Here is a 23,221-nt window from a genome sequence, read left to right as displayed (position 1 = left end):
CCATGAGGTTTCACGTTTGATCCCTGGCCTTGCTCAGTGGGTTAAGGATCCGGCGTTGCTGTGAGCTGTGGTGTAGGTTGCAGATACTGCTCGGATCCCGCATTGCTGTGGCTCTGGTGTAGGCCAGCAGCTACAGCTCCAATTAGACCCTTAGCCTGGGAACCTCTATATGCCGCGGGAGCAGCCCTAGAAAAGGCAAAAAGACAAAAAAATAAATAAATAAAATAAAATAAAATATATTGAAGCCCCATTTCCTAATCTCCTCATAGGGGATGTAAAAGGAAGCTCTAAGGGGGGAAGGCTGCACCCTTAGAATAAGCTCGGGGGGCAGGGGAGAGCATGCTCAGATGGCAGCACCCAAATATAACCCCTGCTTCTCCTAGGGACTCCTGACCCTGGTGTTCGTACAGTCAGCACACTCCTCAACCTAGTGCTGCAAAGCATCAGGCAATATCTGTGGGCCACTGGAAGGTCTGAGGTATATCCAGTTTGGAGGCTAGGATAAGAAGAAGAAGAGAAACGAAGGCTGGTGACACCGTATAGATAGGTTTCTGTGCACTTGAACAATTACTTTGAAAGCCTGGTTGTTTCCCGTGATCCCTATCCTGACTTAGTCATGCTTGTCGGGAGGTGGCAGTGGCAGAAAGACAAGCCTGCCCTGGTTTAACCCAGCATCAGGCTAGTTCAAGGCCAAGATGGAGTGGCAGAAAAGGGCATGCTCTAGAAATGGTGCAGGCGGGGGTGTGTGCGCATGTGTGCGTTTGGAGAACCTTAGCATGAAGAGGTTTTTGTAGAGGTCTTTTTATAGCCTTGGCTACTGAAATTTCTATGTATAAATCCCAGGAATGCATAGCTCTACTAGAACTAAACAAGGAAGAACTGACTGAAACCATCGCATGAAGAATCTACCTTGTCCCCAGACATACAAGAGAAGGTTTTTCTAAGTTTGGGGTTTATTGGTGAAAATTAAGTATCTTTTTATCATTTTTTTCTTTTATCATTTGATTTCAAATACTGTTTGCTATGTGTTAGCTCACCTATTACTCCAGACAAGCCTACAGGGTGGTACTGTTGTCCAGTTTTACGGTTGAGGAGACGGAGGCCTAGAGAGGCTCTCTCACTTGCTCAGAGTCGCACAGCTAGGAGGCTGAAGGTCGAGCCAGGTGGTCAGGCTCTAGGGCACACATTCTTAATCCCTGTCAATCTTATGCTCCTAAAGAGCCTTCTAGAAAATCTGCCCTTTAAAAAGGAGACAAAAATTTAAACAGGTAAAACAGACCCCAGTGTTTTATAAAGAGGCTTTCAAATGCAACTGTGACCCGTGATGATAATGACCTATGGGGTCCTCACTATTTACTGTGCTTAAAGTAATCGTTTTCCAAACCCCCAATCAGGCTCACGTCTTCGCCAGTCTCCACATGCTTACTGTTTGCTAACTGTGGCCCTTGGTGCTTTACAAACTTATCATATAATCCATGTAACCAGTCCATGAGGGAAATGGGATCTCATCACACTGCTGAAGAAATCCAGGCCCCAAAGATGACATAGCTTGCTCCTAGACACACGTCTAATGTGTGACCTGGTTACACTTTGAACCCGGGTCTTGTAACACAAAAGCCTGTGCTGTTAACTGAGATGCTGCAGGTACACGGTCAGCCACGTGGGTTTGCATAGAACAGGCCCGTGTACACCACAGGCCACATGCCCAACCCGGCCCGCCTCCTTTTTGGTCACTAATGTTTTATTGGAACACAGCCACACTCCACTTAGGACTTGTCTGGGGCTGCTTTCGCACAGCAGAGACCATATGCCTGCAAAGCCTAAAATATTCGCTCTCGGGCCCTTTACAGAAGTGTCAGTCCCCGCCTTAGAAGACACAAGCTGTCTAGCTGCCCTGTCTTCGAGCAGTGAGACTAAAACCACTTCTGCCCCCAAACACGCAGTTTATATAACGTGGCTTTAATTATATATTCCTCGAGAAGAGATCAATTCCTTTTGTTTTTCTCTTGATATTCTTCAGCCAACCAGCACCAACTTGTTATAGCAACACTTAATAGTGTCTGCCTTCTCTAAGTTACAAAGAAAACAATGAGGCTTCAGAAAAAAAGATTATTCATGTAAATGCCTAGGGTTCTGACCTTAGCCAAGAAATGGTGGTCACGTCGCCAATAATAGATGCATTGACAACACGGAACCCTTGAGATGAGGGGCCGGGAAGGACACAACATCACTTCTGTGGTATTTTTGCCAAAAAGGATGACCTCAATCTAATCATGTGGGAAAAACAACAAAGAAACTCAAATCGAGGGCCAGTCTGGAGAATCACAGACCAGTACACGTCGAAAATGTCCATGGAGTGAAAGACAGGGCAAGACAAAACCGTCACGGATTGGAGGAGACTGAGAGGCACGACAACCAAAGCTGTGTGATGTCCTGGACCAGAGAAGGGACCAAATAAGGTCTATGGTTGGGTTAATAATAGTGTATCAATCTCCTGGTTTTGATCATCACACTGCGGTTCGTGAGGTGTTAACACTAGAGGAAGTTGGGCGAAGAGTATAGAGAAACCCTTGTCTATTTTCCCAACTTTTCCTGTTAAGTCCAAAATTATTTCAAAGTAAAACAAGTAAATGCATCGCAGCACTTGTCTTTAAAAACATTGTTTATTTGTTGGGTTCTGTTTCCCAGTGAAATTGTTCCACTCTGATTGCTAGGACCACACGGCCAGTTTTAACGTCTCATCCTTCGTTTCTGCCTTTGTGAGCTCTCGCTTCAGTTTCCAGAGACACTAAAGGAGACACAGAGAGGATCCGGGTGGGGAGGGAGGAACTTTTTGAGGAGGTTTGAGCTGATTCCATTTGGCCTGCTTCCAACGTATCAGTATAACCTCAGCCAGCTGCCAGAGGCGTAATCAGATTAGTGCAAATCGGGACACTTAGGGTGACGCAGCAGCTGTAAGGAGGCATAAGAAGGCCTCCCCTGGGCCCCTGTGTCTAGAGAGGCCGCACACTTTGCTAATACCGACTTATACCTGGACAGAGAAGCGGCCAGAGGAGAGGCAGAGCCATAGCAAAGGACAGCATCACCTGCTTTTCAGACTCTCCAACTCAGAGCCACTACGGGCTGATGACACCACTGGGGGCTGTGGGGAGGACCAGACTGCCCATCTCCCATCAAGTCTGTGCTTCCATTAGGAGGAGCCCCAGGGCTTCAAGCTCCATTTGGAGCGCTCTGTTTTCAGTTTCTTTCCCCTCTACGTCCCTGGAACCTCTGTCACAGCTGTAATCCGCAGCAAATGGATTTCCCGGACCCTGGGGACAAAGGCCTACTGTTCCCCAGACTTGGTGGCTCCTGGGAGGGCCAGACCCTCAGCACTTCTCCAGCTGCTGGTCTCAGGCCTCGTGGGCAGCTGAGACCTGTAATCAGATCACCATCAGAGCCGGTTCCAGTCAGTACAGCATTCAACGTGTTGGGAGGGAGCATTGACTAAAGTACGAATCCCAGCTTTCAGAGCCCCGGCTCACACAAAACCACACAGCAAGTTGGAACCCAGCGAAAAACAAGACTTCCACTTCTAGACATTAGCCATTAATCAGATTTGGCTGTGGTTCATGGTGGGAGGCCACAGCGATGGGTGGCCTTGGGGGAGAAATAAGGAACTAGTTAGAAGGAAGAGAAGGGAAGAATAAGGGTAGGAATTAAAGGGAAGTTGAACAGGGGTATAAAATGCTTAAAGCCCGAATACATACAAGTCTGTGTTCAGATTTTCTTTTTTCTTTTCCTTTTCTTTTTTTCTTATTAGGGCTGCACCCACAGCATATGGAAGTTCCCAGGCTAGGGGTCGAAACAGAGCTGCGGCTGCTGGCCTACACCACAGCCGCAGCAACATGGGATCCCAGCTGCATCTGCGACCTACACCACAGCTCACAGCAATGCTGGATCCTTAACCCACTGATCCAGGCCAGGGATCAAACCCACATCCTCATGGATACTAGTTGGGTTCTTAACTGACTGAGCCACAGTGGGAACTCCTATGTTCAGATTTTCTAATGTGGGGCCCAGGGTCGGGGTGTAAGGAGACCACATGTGCCTCAATGGCCTGCACTGAGCCTAAGAGCCTCCCTTGCTTCCCAAAGAGCAGGGCTTTGAGGCAGAAGGCCCTGGAAGCTTGGGTTCAGTGATGGGAACTATAGTAGAACAAGTTTGAAAGCTTCTATACTGCGTTACACTTCCTAATTAGTTCTGTTTCTGCTAACCCAACTTCCTTTCCACTAGGAGACCAGTGAGAATGTGACATATGGCAGGACCCTTGCCTCAGATTTCTCCTCAGGGCAAAAGCCAACCCTCTGGTTGAGTAAATCCTCACCAGCATGAGTCCAGGGGGGTTTTGGGGGTTGCCCTCCATGCCCATGCTGCTGGAGGACTGTCAGCAGAGCCCGTCTCCTTGGACAACTCATGTCCCCAAAAAGGAAGCCTCCATTTTTGCAGAGGAAAAACAAGGGAGATTATGGTCATGTTCGATTTCTTTTTTTCTTTTTTTTTGTCTTTTTGCCTTTTCTTGAGCTGCTCCCGCGGCATTTGGAGGTTCCCAGGCTAGGGGTCGAATCAGAGCTGTAGCCACCAGCCTACACCAGAGCCACAGCAACGCGGGATCCGAGCCACATCTGCAACCCACACCACAGCTCACGGCAACGCTGGATCCTTAACCCATTGAGCAAGGCCAGGGATGGAACCCGCAACCTCATGGTTCCCAGTCGGATTCATTAACCACTGCGCCACAATGGGAACTCCCAATTTCTTAAATTAATTGGTGGGTACACATGCATCTTATCCTTTGTATGTCAATAGAGAGGTTATTTTGTAAGTATAAAATATTTAATAGACATTCACAACATTGAAAATCAGCTATACTTTAATAAAAATATTTAATAGACATGAATTAATAATTAGGGATTAAATTCCTTTCATCTGGTATGCTCCAATATAGACCTTGGCCAATGTCACTGAAATACTTGCTCAGGGTGAAACTATGGGTGGAGTCTCACGGGTGTAGTGTGGGAAGACTTCTGGCTTTTAGAGTCAGACTTGGTTTTGAATCCTAGTTCTGTGAGGACCTAGTTCTGTGAGGACTTAGTTCTGTGAGGACCTTAAATAGGTTACTTTGATAAGTTCTTCATTGGCAAATTGGAAGACCTACCTCCTAAGGGAGGTCATGTATATATATGTGTATATATGGCATCTGCTCTAATGCTTGACATACAATAGGTGCTCAATAATCAATATGACTAGAATAGATACCACTGATGGAAGGTACTGAAATTAGAGCACCCGTGGTATATGCTTTAAAATAGTTGGTGTGGAGTTCCCGTTGTGGCTCAGTGGTAATGAAACTGACTAGTATCTATGAGGACATGGATTCCATCCCCAGCCTCGCTTAGTAGGTTAAGGATCCGGCGTTGCTGTGAGCTGCAGTATAGGCTGCAGATACAGCTCAGATCTGCTATTGCGATGGCTGTGGCATAGGCTGGCAGCTGTAGCTCTGATTCGACCCCTAGCCTGGGAACTTCCATGTGTCGCAGGTGTGGCCCTGAAAAGCAAAAAATAAAAATAAAAAATAAATAAAGTAGTTGGTGTGAATTCTGCAGATGAAGTAGAAAATAAGGTGAGCTTTTAGATGAGAAGTGTGATGGAATGTGGCGTTATGTCAAGCACTTGTGTTCAACAGACATTTATGGAATGAAACACTAGGTATATATCAGAAAGCAGAATGTGATCCCTTTTCTCTAGGAGTCCAGAGAAACATAAGCAAATCTCTTTCTTGTGATACGACATTACAAGTGCTAGGAGAAAGATAAGACGTCATGGGAGCAGCCAACCAATTGGATGGCTTTAAGGAACAAATCAGGACCTTGTCTGGAGGAAGCAAGAGAAGTGTTAGAAGAAGATGCATTCAGTGACTGTTTCACAGGAGAGATTCAAGTTGTTTTGATGATCTAAGAAGTTGGTTAAGTGAAAAACGGAAGGCAGGCATTTTAGGGAAGGGAACAGCATGAGTAAAACCACAGATGTAGGAAATGACTAGGTGTCCAGACCTTCATGTCATTCAGAATAATGCTGACCCCAGTGAGGGTGTAATGTAGAAAAGGAGGCTGGGGAGGCAGCAGGATCTGCTCGTGGGGGTCATTTGCCACAGTGAGAAGCTTAGCAGGGAAACTGTGTGGGCCTGAGAACAGAGGTAATTCAACAAATGGTGCAGGGGCTGTAAGAATATTCACATGCAAAAGAATCCAGGGTTCCCACTGTGGCTCAGTGGGTTAAGAACCCAACTAGTATCCATGAGGATGCAGGTTCGATCCCTGGCCTCGCTCAGTGGGTTAAGGATCCAGCGTTGCCACTCACTGAGGTGTAGGTCGAAGATACAGCTCAGATCCGGTTGCTGTGGCTGTGGCCTAGGCTGGCAGTTGCAGCTCCAATTCAACCCCTAGCCCGGGAACTTCCATATGTCACAGATGCTGCCTTAAAAAGAAAAAAGGGGGGGGGGCAGTTTGGTGGTTCCTCAAAAAGCTAAACGTAGAACTCCCATATGGTCCGGCAATTCCACTCCTAAATATATACCCAAAAGAATTGAAAGCAGGAACTCACACAGATACTTGTACAGCAGTGTTATTCACAATGGCCAAACATGTGGAAATAACACAAGTGTACATCAGTGGATGAATGGAAGAACAAAGTGTGATATATACATACAACAGAACATTATTCAGCCATACAAAAGAATGAAATTCTGATACATGCTACAGCATGGATAAACCTTGAAAACATCATGCTAAATGAAATAAACCAGACACAAAAGGACAAACATGGTATGATTCCACAGATACAAGATATCTAGAATAGAGATTCAAAGAGACAAAGTAACTGAGAATTTCCTGGGGGATAGACATGGAGGGAGAGAAGGAATTATTGCTGAATGATGACAGAGTTTCTGTTTGGAGTGGTGAAAATTCTGGAAATAGATGGTGGCAATGGTTTTACAACATAAGTGGGCACCGTATACAATAATTATCCAAAATGAATCAAAGACCTAAATGTCCAAATTAAACTATAAAACTCTTTGAAAAGAACCTATGTATAAATCTTCATTACACTGGATTAGGCAATGGTTTCTTAGATAATGGTTTCTTTAGGCAACCATACAAAAAAAGTTAAATGGGACTTCATCAAAATTAAAGAGCAGAGGAGGTAATCATGAGCATGTGGGCATGTGATATTTGGGAGAAAGCAAGCAGATCCTCCAGGCCAGAGCAGTGGACTTGCATTGTAGAATATCAGGCTAGAGCGTTCCCCTATGACTCAGCAGTAACCAACTCAACTAGCATCCATGAGGACATGGGTTCAATCCCTGGCCTTGCTCAGTGGGTTAAAGAACTGGCGTTTCCATGAGCTGTGGTGTAGGTTGCAGATGAGGCTCAGATTCTGTGTTGCTGTGGCTGTGGCATAGGCCGGCAGCTATAGCTCCCATTTGACGTCTATCCTGGGAACTTCCATATGCCACACATGTGGCCCTAAAGAGCAAAAAAAAAAAAAAAATTAGAATATCAGGTTAAAAAGGTGGAATGAGGCTAAGAGATTCATCCTAACCCATATTACCACCACCACCACTCCAAAGAGGTATTCTTACCCAGTTCTGCAGTTTAAGAAACCAAGACTAAGAGAGGTCAACTGCATTGCCCAAGGCTGTACAATTGGTCACAGTGGAGCTGGCATTCCCAAAGCTGGGATTACCTGACTCCTAGGTCCATGTTCTTTCTGCTTTAGCACATTGCCCTTCCTGGGAAAATTAAGACACCAGAGAATGGCAGAGGGGAGGGCCGGCGATCTGTTCTCCCCACAGCACCAACCACACAGCAGTAGCATTGGTCTTGGCATTCCCAAAGCCTAGTGTAACCCCCTCCACTTCCCCCTTCTCTCACACACATACACACACACACACACACACACACGTTCCTTAACACTTCACGCTTCTGAGCGCCAGCAGGTATGGTCTCAGCACTCATTTGGAACTTGGCATAGGGTCAGCAATGTAATTTTGATCTTTAAGTTTGTACTTTATACCCAATCCCTACCGACTAAGAAACAAGAGTCCAGAGCTAATGGACAAGGCTTCAATGGCTTCATTAACCTCTACAATTTAAGCACATTTTTCTATATGCTTAGAGGAGAGAGCTTAGAGGAGAGGGAGCTGGAACCAGGGAGCAACCCACAATGAGCCCAGCCAGCTGCAGCTAGGAGAGGGTGTGGGGAGGGAGCAAAGAGGGCAGGAGAGGGGAGAGAATTCATCAGAGTAACAGAGCAGCCAGACAGGGTCAATGGAATGGGGGGGGGGAGTGGAGGGGGAGATAAGCACATGTTCAAGAAAGAGGAGGGGAGGGGTGGGTACGAGCACACAGGAGGGTGAAGCCAGCTGTGCCACCAGGTAGGGCAGGTGTGAGCACAGGTGTGCAAGAGGATGGGAGCAGGGGGGTAGCAAGGAGAATGGGAAAACCAGGGGTTAGGGACCAAAATGAAGAAGACAGGAAGGGAAAAGCAGAAGAGGGGGTACAGAAGCCCAGATGAGGGGATGAAGAGAAAGGAAAGGCAGGCTTGGCAACAGAAAGGAGGGGGCCAGTGGGGGAGAGAATTCAGGAAACCTATTCCCCCCACACACATGGCTAAGGTCAACCTCTCTCCCCTGTATGGGGCGCAGTTGCTGTCTTGCCTGTGCAGTCCTTCCATAACGGAATGCCATGCGCTCTTGAGAATGCTGTCTTGTGTTATTTCTCACCAAGGATTGAGGACACATCGGGCCCAAGATCTACCCTAGCCACTGCAAAAGAAAAAAAAAAAATGCACTGAGGCTTGATCATCCAGGATGTAGACTGCCCTCTCCTTAGTTTGCTGTGGCTGCCGCCCTGTTTTCCCATGTGATTGTTTAGTTTATAAGTTCTTCCCTTGAGATTTCCTAGGGTGGGATGCAAAGCAAGAACAGAAACCCAATTCTGGTCAACAATCTGGGGAAAGGAGTGGGGCACTGAACTAAATAAGAGAAGACTCTGGGATTCTGTGGGGTATTCCAAGTTTGAACATAACTCTTATTTACTGACTTATAGCTCAATAACCTTAAAACTCCAACCGAGCCTCATTTCTACAACTAAGCTGTCAGTTTCTGCATGATCAGCATTATGCCTTCTACTGCTTTCTACCCAGTGAGACCCTTCCTTCTATGGAACATAAGGTAGATTTCAACTCAGCAGAGCACAAGAAATACTTGGTGACTTTGGTGTTTCATCAACCTGCACCACCATTATCATCATAAGCATATTTAACAAGTGAGTGGCCAAAATGAGGCCCAGAGCTGACAGCAGTTCAGGACAAGGGGAATTCATGGCAGAGGGTCTTGCCCTGTGGCAGCAGAAACAGACATATAAACATTAGGGGAGGGAGTTCCCATTGTGGTTCAGTGGTTTAAGAACCTGGCCAGTATCCAGTTCAATCCCTGGCCTCACTCAGTGGGTTAAGGATTGGGCGTTGCTGCAAGCTGCAGTGTAGGTCATAGATGCTCAGATCTGGCTTTGCTGCGGCTGTGGTGTAGGCCTGCGGTGCTGCAGCTCCTATTCAGCCCCTAGCTTGGGAACTTCCATATGCTGCAGGTGTGGTCCTTAAAAAAAATAATAATAATAAGGAAAAAAAAAACCATGAGGGGAAATCACTGCTTAAGGACCCAGGTATTAGGTACTGTTTGCTGGCTGCTGCACTGCCTTGGAAGCCATAGGCCTCTGAACCTCACCTTGCTGCCTGTCCACGGGGAGTAGCTTGGATTCCTCACCCCCATACTTTGAGCTTTTGCCCATGGTTTTTGCAGCCCATGGTGAAACCCACCAGTCTGAGAAAGGCATTCTGAGGAATGTGGACAACATCCACCCTGAGCAGCACTGGGAGGAGGGTGACAGGCTATTTTTCTTCTTTGCACTAATCATATTTTTGTTTATCAAGTTGGTATGATCTACAAGCAGAGCATTGAATGACTATGATGGAATGACAAAGAAGTGCTGTTTTTAGATGTAGGAAGGAATGGGTAGAAGGAAAAGACATACGTGTGTGTGTGTGTGTGTAATTAGGATTTTGAGAATAGCATGAAAGAAGAAGAGAGGAGCTTGATCTCAGACATGGGTAGAAATCTCCCACCACTTCCTCCTTCCCCAGCCTTTCTCGACTCTTAAACACACTGCCTTGAGGGGCTGAGGGGACATGCAGCCTCAAGTTCTGAATCCCCATCACAGGACACTCCCTGAAGGAATTTCCAGCACCCTTAGTGATGGGAATAGAAGGTCCATTGAGGAGTTCCCGTCGTGGCTCAGTGGTTAACAAACCCAACTAGCATCCATGAGGACACGGGTTCAATCCCTGGCCCCACTCAATGGATTAAGGATCTGGCATTGCTGTGAGCTGTGGTGTAGGTCACAAACACGGCTCAGATCCCACGTTGCTATGGTTCTGGTATAGGCCAGCAGCTACAGCTCTGATTTGACCCCAGCCTCGGAACCTCCATATGCCACTGGTGTGGCCCTAAAAGACAAAAAACAAACAAACAAACAAAAAATAAAGTTCATTGGGCTCTGCCAGTTCCACTTTGGAAGAGGACTGATCTGTTGGAACCAGGCAGTGAGAACCAGGCTGGGGATGGTTTTGAGGACCACGGTAACAGCCACTGCCTAAGGAACACTCAGTATATGCTTGATACCTCGTTTAGTGCTTCGTATCATTAAATCACTTTATCCTCCCAACAGCCATATATTGTTGTGTATGCCAGACTGAGACAGAAGCTTAGAGAAGCGTGACTTGCCAAGGTTTTCCAGCTGGAAAGTGGCAGAGCTAGGACTCAAACCTAAGTCTTTCTGACTCCAAAACCTGCGATTGTAACCAAGCTGCTCAACCTGGTATCCTGCTCCGCATTAATCCAGAGAGCCCTTCATCAGGGAAATAGAGACTCCAAATGTACTTGAAGCACACCTGGCCTGGGAAACAAAATGAACACTTCAGCTTATTTTATTGCCTCTTTCTCTCAATCTCTTCTCTCTAGAGAGTCTTTAATCCCAATTCTTTCAAGAACTGCCTGTATAAATATGGACACGTATTCATTTCTGTGATGTTCAATTTCTCCACCTCAGTGACGAAAAGCGGACAGTCTGAGAGATGGTCCCTGAGATCACTGCCAGAAAGGCTGTCCTGGGGAACCTACCTCCGTGGCTGTCTATTACCTCCTCTGGCAGAATAACAGGTCCTAAGGAGGTCCCTTCGTGGCTCAGCGGCAACGAACCCGACTAGTATCCATGAGGACTTGGGTTCGATCCCTGGCGCCGCTCAGTGGGATAAGGATCTGGCATTTCCGTGAGCTCTGGTGTAGGTCATAGACATGGCTCAGATCTGGCGTTGCTGTGGCTGTGGTGTAGGCTGGCAGCTGCAGCTCTTGTTCAACCCCTGGCCTGAGAACTCCCATATGCTGCAGGTTCAGCCCCAAAAGACAATAAATAAATAAATAACAACAGGTCCTAGAGTTTAGATTCAGGCCGACCTGATTTCCCCCTCACCTAGTGAGCCAAGCCTGGTCCTGTCCTCCCAGTGGCAGGTATGACTCAAGCCCTCGGTTCAAAAGTGGTCCCACTGCAGGCTGGTGGGGAGCGGGCGCCCACGCGTGCATTCTCTAGTACCCGTTCACTGAGCATTTCCCTTCTGCCTCTTTCTTCCCAGTTCCTGCCTGCCCTTCTGCCACCTGAGCTCCGTGCCATCCTACAGGCCATGGAGAATGAGCTGCCGCCCCCCCACACGTCTAGCAGTGCCAGTGTCACCAGCAGTACCAGTGGGGTCAGTAGCAGCAGCGGCGGTGGCAACAGCAGCAACAGTGGTGGAAGTGGCCGCCCTGCAGGGCCCCAGATTTCTGTATACAGTGGCATTCCTGACCGGCAGACTGTCCAGGTAAGACACCACCTGGGTAGTCACCTCCGGGCTGGCAAGAGGACATGTTGGCAACGTCTGGGAGGACAACCTGGGTGCTGAACCTAGAATGGGCACAAGAGTGTATGTTAGTGGGTAGATAGCAGAGTAGTGTTAGAGGAGCAGTGATGCTGGATGGGTTCAGTCAAGGAAGTCTGGAGAGAGTGGGGATATTTACCAGAAAATTCCTATCTTACCTGGTGATTCAGATCCCAGAGTCCCGCTTGGGGAGGACAGACATGTGAAATTATAAGGGGCAGAGAAGTAAATCTGTCAAGCAGACAAAACGACTGGCAGCTGCGCAGCTACAATCTAGACCCACTGTCTAAGTGACTACTGCCATGTAACATATCTAAGTTTCTTACACACGAGACCAAAAAAGAAAAGAAAAAAAAAAAAGAACCCCCAAACAATCCTTTGCCTTTGCAGCTTTTTACCTTCTTCCCTAAAGCAGCGGTGTGCAAAGTGTCATCTGCCAGCCTTCAGGGTGATGACACCCTGTTCCAAAGCACAGTCCTGACACATGTGGCCATCTGCCCTGCGCACCCCACACTGTATGAAGTGTTTGCATATTCATCTTCTCCTCCAGCTGTGAGGATGGTTATTATGAGGCACAATTTTCTAATTGTGAAAACTGAGGTTCAGAGGAGGTCGTGACTTGTCCAAGGTCACTCAGGTCAAGACAAAAAAGCAGAACCTGTTTCTCCCCCCACAACTGTGTTCTTAGTCACCGCATTGTCTGTTTGAGGCTCCTGGATAAAATAGGCAGAAAAGAGAGACTGCAGCCAAGACGTGTTTACTCTAACAACTTTGATGTTGCAGTTTAGATCTTCTAGACAAGTGACCTCATCCTGCTTTGGCCCAAGGCTCTGATTAGGGAATGGAGGAGAAGCCAGAGCAGACAGTGAGAGGGTCTGAAAAGCCTAGTTAAAGAGAACACCATTGGAAGTTCCCTTGCAGTGGGTTAAGGATCCAGCATTGTCATAGCAGCAGCTTGGGTCATTGCTGTGGCACAGGTTCGATCCCTGGCCCAGGAACCTCTAAATGTTTTGGGAGTGTGGCCCAAAAAAAGAAGAAGACACCATCAGCTACTCTAAAATCTTCCCTTTCCCAGTTATCTCTGCCTCAAACTTAATAAAACCAAGCTTCCATCCCACCCGGCCTCCTTCCCCAGCCCCTTTGCACATGAGTATTTTAGCACCAATTTCTAGCAGCTGACATTAGGATGAGCCCTCCTCCTGCTCCTCACCACAGTTCTAGGCAAAAGGGATTGGAGTTTCTGCTTGGACAGATGAGTGACCCAGAGTTGTGTTCCAAACCCAAGCAGAAGCACTGGGGTATCTCCTGGTTCTATTCCTTGACATCCTCCAGTGAGAAGAAGTCACAGTAACTCTATTACTCCTGTCTGGATGGCTAGGAGGTGCTTTTCGGAGTCTAAGGAAAATAGAGAGGCTAAGACAAAGGAGAACACATTCCGAGAAGAACAAGCAATAAAAGGAATTGAGTTCATGGAAACCAGGCCCCTCAGAGGGGAAAGTGTACGGAAGAAAGTATATGGAGGAGTAGGGTGGGGTGGAAGTATCTGGGGGACCCCAGGGGCCAGGGAGAATCTGGGATATCAGCCTGTTTTTACAGGCAGCCAGAGGTTGTCTGGCCTGAAAGCTGCCAACCCCTAGAAATGACAACAAGCCAGGGAGAACAGGACTGGAGGCCCAACTGCTGGAGCAGAACACAGAGTGGGGGCAGCCCGGCAGCCAGGGACTCAGCAGAGCTAAGTGGGGAAGTGGGCCAAAGCCTGGCCAGGGCCAGGGTAGGACACCCCCATGGGAAGACGGCAGGTAAGGAGATGGGAGCAGAAATGTCTGGGGCTAATGAGAAGATAGAGGGTCTCAGGGATGGAGGAAAGGCATTCGCTTTTCCTTGTTCCTGGCGGGAGGGAGAGGTTTGGCGGGCGGGGGGCGGGGGAGATCAAAGAACAGCCTTTTATTATTTCCTAGAGACTGTAGCTCACCAGTCCCATCAGGAAAGAGAATAGCAGTAAGGCTGGGGAATGGGAGATGGTGGCTCAAAAGAGGGAGTGATGGAGAGAAGGAAAGAAAGAGTAAAAGAGGAATGCAGCATCCCAGTGGCTGCAGCATCCCTGTAGCTGCAGCATCCCAGTGGCTGCAGCATCCCTACTCTACAAGGTCAAGGGAACTGTCTTCTGAGGAACTGATAGGACCTTCCAAAGCAGCTGAGAGCACACTCTGCTGGGAGGGTGTTGCTCTTGAAGAGGTTTTAGTTTGGCTGACTGTGTGGCCAAAGCTGGAGAAGCCCCCCTTCAGACTTATCTCTTTCCTCCTACTCCTTTCCTCCTCTCAGCCTTGTTGAGCTTCAGTCTCCTCTGTCACCATCATCCCTGTGGTCCAGGTAACCCTCACCTGAGGTTGCAGAACTGTGGGGAAGGGGGTACCTAACAAGCCTGGAGTGGGACCCAGGGTCACTGGAGGCTTAAAGAACTCCCAGCCCCTAGGCTGAGAACTGGACAGAGCAGTGCATGCTGCCCGTATCTGGGAGGAGCATGGGCTGAAGAGAGACGCAGGATAGACAAGGCAGGAACATGTGATGCTTTGCAAACAGATGTCTCCCCTCTGCCTGGAGAGTGGGGATCCCAGGCCTAGTCCCTCTCTCTGGGGAAAAAGGAGTTGAGCAGGTCTCGCTGCCACCAAAAGGGTGGGTGTGCAGTGCGGGCTCCTCCCCTTCCCTCCCTCCCCCAGGTGATCCAGCAGGCCCTGCACCGGCAGCCCAGCACAGCGGCCCAGTACCTGCAGCAGATGTACGCGGCCCAGCAGCAGCACCTCATGCTGCAGACGGCAGCCCTGCAGCAGCAGCACCTCAGCAGCGCCCAGCTCCAGAGCCTGGCAGCCGTGCAGCAGGTAAGACAATGATACAGGAACCCTGAGGAGGCCACCAACTGCACGCACGTCCCCTCATGTTCTCTTACTGCATCCTCACGAAACCCCTGGAGTACGTACAGCTGTCATCATCGGAGTCCTTTCACAGGCAGAAAGAGGTTCTGGGAGGATAAGCATCTTGCCCAAGGCCACCCAGTGCTCGAGTGGAGTGGCGGGAACTCTCCACCTGCCTATTCCAGGAAGGGACTTAGGGGCAGGGAACAGTCTGTCTCACTGCATCACTGCACTGCAGGGAGGGGACCGAGGGTCCAAGGAGGTGTCCACTGTCCATTCAGCTTGCTCATCTGCCCTTAGTGGTCAAGAAGAACTCAGTCATCCATTCAACAGAACTTTTAGGCACCTACTGTATGCCAGAGTCCGTGCTGGGCACTGAGTACGCTTTGGACATCTTGGAGCTTATAGTAGGGAGACGGCAAATAACAGAAGCTCAAACAGACAAGGAAAGAAAGCATCTAAGTATCATGGTTGTAATAAGCCCCGCCTGCAAGAAGGACCACTTTAGATCGGGTGATGGGGAGAGGGTGCTGTCTGCCGGAGGAACGGGGAGCTGACCCTGAGGGACGAGAAGAAGCTCGGCGAGGCTGGGGGCCAGGTGGACAGTCCAGACAGTGCGAGCACACCTCTCCACGTGGGGCCGCCCAGGAGGCTGGTGTTTAGAGAGGGGTGAAGCGGGGACCGAAGAGAGGTGGACCCAGTGCTGACAGTCCAAGCCAACTGTGTGGGTGCTTGTGTGTAAATGCTCTGTCTCGCGTCATCCTTCCGCAATCCTACGGGGGACGTACTCTTATCTTCCCCACTTTATAAAGAGGGAAACAGGCACTTGCTCGAGGTCACAGAGATGAGCCAGAATAAAGTTTGACTCCTTACCACTGCCCTAGGGTCCTTCCCTGGGGAAGGCGAGAGCCTGGGGAATGACTGGGGGCATCTGGGTCTCCAGTGACAAGACCTCTTCTTTCCTAGGCAAGCTTGGTGGCCAACAGACAAGGGAGCACATCAGGCAGCAGTGCGTCTGCCCAGGCCCCAGCCCAGTCATCCTCGGTGAGTAGGACGGGGAGCAGTGGGCAGAGCCCACACCTCAGAACCGGCTCCTCCCGCCTTACCCACAATGCTCGTGGGCTTCCAGACCCATTGTGGTGAATCCTTAGCCATGTAGAGTCATGGCTGGAATCTATTAGTCTTGCCAGGAAAAGAAAAGACATGCTACTGTCTAACTTCCTTTAACAAATCCCCATCATCGTTCCAAGGTCAAGGCTCTCTGTTGGCAGCTCAGTCCTTTCTGCATCGGATCTTCCCTGTAGCTCTGCGTGTAGGCCAGAGATGCAGCCGTGCTGGGTGAAGATCCAGGGCCCAAGGACCTGGGATGATCCCAAAGAAGGCTGGATCCACCAAGGAACAGAAGAGGGGGAGGGGAGAGAAAGAAATGGATGAAAGGGCACAGGGCCTGTTTCCTACGGCTCGTATGTATCTCTCTCCGTAGATCAACCTGGCCGCCTCGCCAGCAGCAGCGCAGCTCATCAACCGGGCTCAGAGTGTCAACTCAGCAGCAGCCTCGGGCATCGCCCAGCAGGCTGTGCTCTTGGGCAACACGTCTTCTCCAGCCCTGACTGCAAGCCAAGCACAGATGTATCTACGGGCACAGATGGTGAGTCCCCAGCCTGGACCACGGCTCAAGTGGGCAGGGAGGACCGAAGCAGAGGAGTTGGGAGCTGAGCTATTAGAGAAGGGTGGGGATTAGAGAAGGGTGGGCAAGAAGCACTAGGGGGACAATTGGCAGGAAAGAAGGGGTGGCGTAAAGAAGGCGGCCTGGAAGGCTTTGGCATAGGCTCCATGACTCAAGGACAGGTGGGGTTCCAGACCGAAATAACATTGCCCATGATGCCTGCCTTCCTCCCCCTCCTAGAGTGAAACAACTGTCCTCTTCTTATCAGAAACCATTCCCTAAAATTAATTAGGGTAGAAAATGCAGGGATCTGTGAGCAGGTGGTCTACGCTCAGATATGTAAGCTAAGCAAATGCACAAACATCCAAGTACCCTACTGGAGTGGGGTCCTACCCACTGCGACAGTCTTTGTGGGGACTGGCCACCACTAATTCAGAGCCAAAAGTGCCTTCCAGCCCAGGTGGTGAAGGTGGCAGCCAGCTTGAGGACGTGCCCTCCCAGCTGGGCCATTCTCATCAGGGTCACCCTATCAACTGTTCATGACATGGGCTTGCATGGGCAGAATATGCTCGGAACAGCATCTGCCTCCAACACGCAGACCTACAGTCCCTTCTTTACACCTGATCCTAAGAGGTGCAAAGGCCCATAGGAAGCTGAGAGGTTTCTAAGATTTGCAGAATTCCCCAGGAAAGCAGCAGCATGTGCCCTAGGAGGCAGGAGCGCCTCGCTGTACGCTGGGGTCAGGTCACTGAGTCCTGGCGCCTAGTCCCCATTCCGAAGACTTCTCCCTCCAGCTCCTCGATGCACTATCCTGAAGACTGTACAGCCCCACCTCTCCCTTGGCTCCTGTGCCCAGAACTTGGCACTGGGAGCTTTTCCGGTCCTGCTCCAGCACTTCCGCTCTTGACTCTGAGTTCACTGAGGTCATTCCATTCCCAGGGAATAGACTCTTAGACACACAGTGGGGAATGGACCTCCACATCTCCAGGGAGCCAGGCAGCCCATGTGACCCCACCCAGACCCACTCTGGCCTCTCTTTACTCTGTCCCTTGTCCCACTCAACTGCCCCAGCTAGAGCCTGGCAGCCTGGCCACCATCCCCTCAAAGTCAGGCGTGTGAGTTCAGAGGAGCTGACACCACATGCCCCCACAGATGCTGAGCTAGACTCGCAGGGGTGGGAGTGAAATGCAGAGACCCTCAGTCACCTGCACCCCCATGGAAAGAAATGCAGAGACAAGTATAGCTCTGGGCATTCTGGTTCCTCTACCACTGTTGTCTCTGCGTGTGTGTGCGTGTGCACATACACACACCCCAACATACACACAGAGCCCAATCTAAAAATGACCCTAAGAATATTGCTAATTTGGTCCCTTCTGGCAGAGAGTCCTGTTCTGACCCAAACCTGGCATCGGGAGTCACTCAGATCTAGAATATGGTCCCAGGGCATCTGTTTCAGCCCAGCGGCCCTGCTCCCTGGGATGCTGCCGAGAGGGACTTGAGCGTGTCCTGTGATCGTTGGTCCCTCTGGGGGGAGTTCCACACAGAGGCTGCTGAAGTAAACCTGACCTGGGTGCACTCCCAGAACGGCCCCCAACCCCTGCCCCTTCACCGCCCAGCCTGGTTCAGGACACTACAAGCCGCCTGAGATTTTCAGGAGAGCCCATGGACTCTTCCCCTCTCATGCCTCCCCACTTTCCCGTTTGCTCCCCGGCTAAACTGTCGTGTCCTGTGGCTGAGCCCACATTGGGCAGGTAAAAGGCGCCTCGTTTCCTGTGATTCCAGGCCCAGCCAGGTAACCTGGTGCAGGTAGCTAGGAGCCTAGGCGGCACTGTTCCTTTGTCCCCTCAGCTCATCTTCACGCCCACGGCCACCGTCGCTACTGTGCAGCCTGAGCTCGGCACTGGCTCCCCCGCCCGGCCCCCCACCCCTGCCCAGGTGAGGATTCCATGCTTGTGGGAGGGCAGGGGGGTGGGCGCCCCCACAGAGGGGCACTGACACGGGGTATGGGCCCGAGCCCTGGAAGAGCTTTGCATCTCTGGAAAGACTGGGACCTTCGAGGAAAGCAGGTGGGAGACAGGATGTCCTAAAGCTCCTAGACTTGCTCCTCATTCCCCGCTGAGAAGGCCTCGGCCACCCCTGACGCAGGAGTCAGCAGCCTGCTGAGGCACGCGTGCCTGCTAATAATGAGTGATCGTCACTACCTTTTACCTTACACCCTCCCCAGGGTAGCCTCCGTGGCTGTTGTCTTTAAGAGGAAAATTCCACTCTGATTAGCACGTGCTAGCAGCTCTAGGAAACAGGAAAAATGACATGGAAGAGAGAGCCAAAGATGAGCCTTGGGCCCCCACCTTCTGCTGGGAGCCCACAGACACTGCTGTGGCCGTAAAGATGCAGTGGGCGGTGGGGGAGAGGAACTGTCCCCAGCTGCACTGTGGGGACCCACAGGGTGAAGACGGTCAGGTTTGTCAAAGGCGCGTCTGGCACAGCCTCCATGTGTCCAGCAGAGGGCACCAGGGACCGGGCTGAATAAGCATGTTCCTCCTGCTGTAAACCTGATCCTGAGGACGGGATAATCCTTCGCCCGGGGACCTCACTGTTCAATTAACTTTCACTTTTGCCCTGGCCTTTTCCAGTGTGGGAAGCCCCAGGCCTCGCTCTATCTGGGAATTCTTGCTAAGTGGTATGCAGCCCTTCCTGGTAGTACGGGGGAGGAGGGGAGGAAAGAAGGGAGAGCGAGCCTAACTTCCCTGCCCGGGCCTGCCCCCACTTGGGGCAGACATCCCTGCTCAGAATTTAATTTCTCCTGCTGATGAATCCAGTCCAACTTGTACTCCTTCTGTCCCCTTTAGAAACTCTGCCTGCTCCTGGTTCCTCTTTCAGCCCCTAGCTCATTCTCTCTCTTTCTGATTTTACACCCCACTGCCCTGTACGGCCATTCCTGGATCCATCCCAGCTCCTTCCCTGCATGGACTGTGTGTTGGCATCACTCCTACCCACATTCTCTGGACTCCTATAGACCCCTCTTTTCCAGGTACAGAACTTGACCCTCCGAACACAGCAGACACCAACTGCAGCAGCCTCGGGCCCTACCCCCACCCAGCCCGTCCTGCCCAGCTTGGCCCTGAAACCCACGCCAGGTGGTAGCCAGCCTCTGCCTACCCCATCCCAGGGCAGAAACACTGCTCAGGGTTCCCCTGCAGGTGCCAAGCCTGGCATAAGTGACAGTGTGATGGAGCCAGTCAAGAAGGGAGATGGCAACGGCAGTGTGCCAGGGAGCTTGGAGGGCCGGGCTGGGCTCAGCCGGGTGGTGCCCGCTGTGGCTACCCACCCCCTCATTGCACCAGGTAAGGGCTCCAGGAGGAAGGATCCTATCCCAGAAAACGCCATAGGACTGTGCGTCGGGGGAAACTGAAAATTTCCTTTTTCCCACAGACATGCTAAGATGTCAGCCATGTGTTTCTCACTCCCCTTTACCCTCCTGAGATGCTCATCAGCTCCAGATTCTGTTTCGTGCATCTAGTCTAGCTTTAAAGAAGGAAGCCACCTCAGTGGAATAAATGAGACCTTCCTCTCTAGGGGCACCATGGTGATTCAATCATCGCTCTTGGCCTTGAGAGTGGAGGGTGGAGGTTGGCAGTTGGACTTTTTTTTTTTAGGCATATGGAACTTCCCAGACTAGGGGTCGAATCGAGCTACAGCTGCAAGCCTATGCCACAGCCATAGCAACTTGGGATCTGAGCTGGGTCTGCCACGTACACCATAGCTCACGGCAATGCCAGATCCTTAGCCCACTGATCGAGGCTAGAGATCAAACCCACGTCCTCATGGATCCTAGTCAGGTTCGTTAGCCACTGAGCCATGAATGGAACTCTGGCAGTTGGACTATTTTAAAATCCTCTAAGAATCAGCAAAAAGGGCAGGGGCTAGCCAGAGGCATATAAGATCTTACCCCCAGGGAGAGGAGGAAGTGAGAAGTTTATTTTCTCATCACTGGACAGACATTTGTTGACTAATATTTACCAGGTATGTGGCCAGTTCCGGGTGTGCTGAGATCAGTAAGATGTGGGCCCTGGCCTCCAAGGAGGGCACAGCCTGGGGCAACAGACATGGACAATGCAATATAGTGTGATAAGTGCTATAACAGGTGTGAGCTCTGCGCCCTGTAAGATCACAGAGGCACCATTTAGCCTCAGGGAGAGGTGCCAAGAAAGGCTTGCTGGTGACAGTGATACTTGAGAATAAATCTAGCAGATTAAAAAAGTAGTAAACCCGCAGATTACTTGTGAAGCAAATTCTGTGAAGAGGATGAATCAGTAGTCCCTGGGGCTAGACTCTTTTCCGGCTTGCTGAAATTCTCCCAGGCTGCCTATGTAGGCGATCTTTAATGAGAAAATCTGCCAAGAGCCCTGGTAGCCAGACTTATCAGTCTCAGAAACAAGACCAAGCTGTTATAGCACAGAAATACAGTGGTGGACTCCATGGCCTTGCATTAAAAAAATCACCCTGGTCACAACCCTGAAATAATCACTAACCCTCTGACCTGATCCCGGCATTTTACCACCCAAACTAAGCTGCAGATTTCTGTCTTGAGAGCCTACTTGATGCCTGTCACTAGATTAACTAGCATAGTCAAAATGTGATTTCTTACCTGAAGGAGTGTGCAGTCAAAAAGAGGGTGCCATGGAGTTCCCGTCATGGCTCAGTGGAAATAAATCTGACTAGCATCCATGAGGACGCAGGTTCGATCCCTGGCCTCGCTCAGTGGGTTAACGATCAGATGTTGCTGAGAGCTGTGATGTAGGTCACAGATGCAGCTCGAATCTGGCGTTGCTGTGGCCGTGGTGCAGGCTGGCAACTACAGCTCCAATTCAACCCCTAGCCTCCATATGCCTCGGGCCCTAAAATAAAAAAAATTAAAAAAAAATAGGGTGCCAGGTATATAAGCACATCCATTCAATTTCATAAATTCCACTGTAGGAGTGAGGGTGACATAAGTGTGGGCCTAGATGGGCACCTCAGTGCCAGGCAGGATGGGTCAGAGATGCTGTCCCTCTAAGGGAAAGGCACTCAGTGTTAAAGCAGGAGTCATCTCCCCCACAAGGGAGGGGAAGGTATTCTAGAAAGACAGGAGGCACAGGGGAGAGGTGGTGACATGAGCTGGGCAGAATCCGAATCTGAGCCCTTTATTCCCCTGTTTGAGGCTTCAAGGACAGAGGTGGTCTCTGCCCCCAGTGGCCACTCTAAGCTGAGGCAGGTACCTCCCTGCAGAGGCCTGACTGCCCTGTGGCTCCAGCCATTTCTCCAGCTTTGCTTTCTCCAGGGACTAGTCAAACCTCTTCCTTTTATGGAGAAAGAAACTGAGGTTCAGAGGGCGAGGTCTTGGTGGAGGAGGGGGAGCATTACAATGAATTGATGGCAGCTGAGATTAGAGCAAGGACCCGAAATTCACATTTCTTCTTCCTTCTCCTGCAACCTCCAAACCATAGAGCAACATCTGGGATTCAGGACTTTCCGAGAAGCCCATTTCTGCCCAGGCCACAATGTAACCTCTCCCTTGATCTAAGCCAACACCTACACACACACCCCACACCCCTCCCCCCGCCCCGGGTTCTAAGGACCCTTCAAAGGAAAGGTTTCTTCTGTTTCTTCCTAAGCCTCCTGGGGCCTTAAGAAACTGAGCAGAAAGGGGACAAGGGGACAAGCACTGATTTAAAAAAAAAAAAAAAAACCTCTGTTCTATACTAGTTAATATGTACCCCACCTCTTTAACTTTCTAAAGAACCCTGTAAGGTAGATGTTTTTATCCATTTTACGGTTAAGAAAACTGAAGCTCAGAGCAGTTACCCAAGAACTTTCTATATTATGTCACCTAAGGTCACATAAGTAGTACGTGGCAGAACTGGAAACCAATTACATGTCTGGCTGAGTCAGAACTTATGTTCTTAATCATCGAGCTGTACTTGCCTCTCTCGGTTCTTACGGTAATTTGGGGCTTTCTAGGCCTTTCTTATGACTGACCCAAAGCTGGAAGAGCCCAACAGTTCTAAGACTGTACTGGGTTTTGCAGCGTCTAGTGGTTGGGCTTGCTTCTCTTAAGCCTGGTAAAGGGGAAGGCCGGTGAGTAACAGACTGGGGTCCAGGGCCCCAGGTGTGGCCTAAGACTAACAGTATGCGGCTAAACGCAGTACAGAGACCAGTGGTTCCCCAGAACTTTCTACAGAGCAGCTGTGAGCTAAAGATCACAAAGACAGACCCCCATAGACACAGATCGCTAGGCTAGGCTTTGTTCCTGCCTCCCACCGCCCCCTTTCTTCCTTTCCTGCCCCCACCCCTTCCTCTCTGTGGTTCCACTCCCCACCCCCACCGGCCAAATGGCAGGCAGCGGGGAAGTTTAAGATGCTGCGGATCCCCTCAGGTCCCTCTAGAAAAACAACAACTAAAAAGACTGAAATAATCCTCCTGACCTGACCGGGGGTGGGGGTGCAACCTGGAGCAGCACCTGCCCTGGGCGTCGCAGTTCCCCAGGCGGAGGTAACTTCTGGCCTCCTGCCCAGCCAACCCGTGTGAATGAACTGAG

General features: G+C 50.2%; 1 protein-coding gene and 1 long non-coding RNA gene across 18 annotated transcripts in view; one reads left to right on the top strand and one right to left on the bottom strand.

The window, feature by feature from the left end:
- PHC2 (polyhomeotic homolog 2) overlaps nucleotides 1-23,221 on the top strand; it is a 111,209-nt gene that overhangs the window by 46,075 nt on the left and 41,913 nt on the right. For 6 of the 17 annotated variants that reach the window (XR_014807440.1, XR_014807442.1, XR_014807441.1 and 3 more), the window contains 6 exons: nucleotides 11,788-12,012; nucleotides 14,787-14,945; nucleotides 15,945-16,022; nucleotides 16,462-16,626; nucleotides 18,493-18,579; nucleotides 19,676-19,988. Coding sequence is in view for 11 of the 17 variants with exons in the window: in XM_084963770.1 (XP_084819896.1) it covers nucleotides 11,836-12,012; nucleotides 14,787-14,945; nucleotides 15,945-16,022; nucleotides 16,462-16,626; nucleotides 18,493-18,579; nucleotides 19,676-19,988 (979 nt within the window). In the remaining 6 variants the exon portion in view is untranslated. Of the gene's footprint in view, nucleotides 1-11,667; nucleotides 12,013-14,786; nucleotides 14,946-15,944; nucleotides 16,023-16,461; nucleotides 16,627-18,426; nucleotides 18,580-19,675; nucleotides 19,989-23,221 lie in introns of those variants that run through there. The other 11 variants (XR_014807439.1, XM_021095847.2, XM_084963768.1 and 8 more) reach the window with 5 other exon arrangements.
- On the bottom strand, nucleotides 4,895-23,218 carry LOC110261134 (uncharacterized). The gene is made up of 3 exons (XR_002344967.2): nucleotides 23,109-23,218; nucleotides 11,895-12,095; nucleotides 4,895-8,866 (listed from the first exon to the last, which is right to left on the bottom strand). It is a non-coding gene; the product is annotated as an uncharacterized LOC110261134 (long non-coding RNA).

This window comes from Sus scrofa, chromosome 6 (assembly GCF_054392235.1).
Source record: "Sus scrofa isolate SSC_HxYL_T2T_F1_AM1 chromosome 6, Sscrofa_HxYL_maternal_Yorkshire_Landrace_v2.0, whole genome shotgun sequence".
Taxonomy (NCBI): domain Eukaryota; kingdom Metazoa; phylum Chordata; class Mammalia; order Artiodactyla; family Suidae; genus Sus; species Sus scrofa.
The sequence above is the reverse complement of the archived record's forward strand: the minus strand, read 5'-3'. Positions and strand labels throughout refer to the sequence as shown.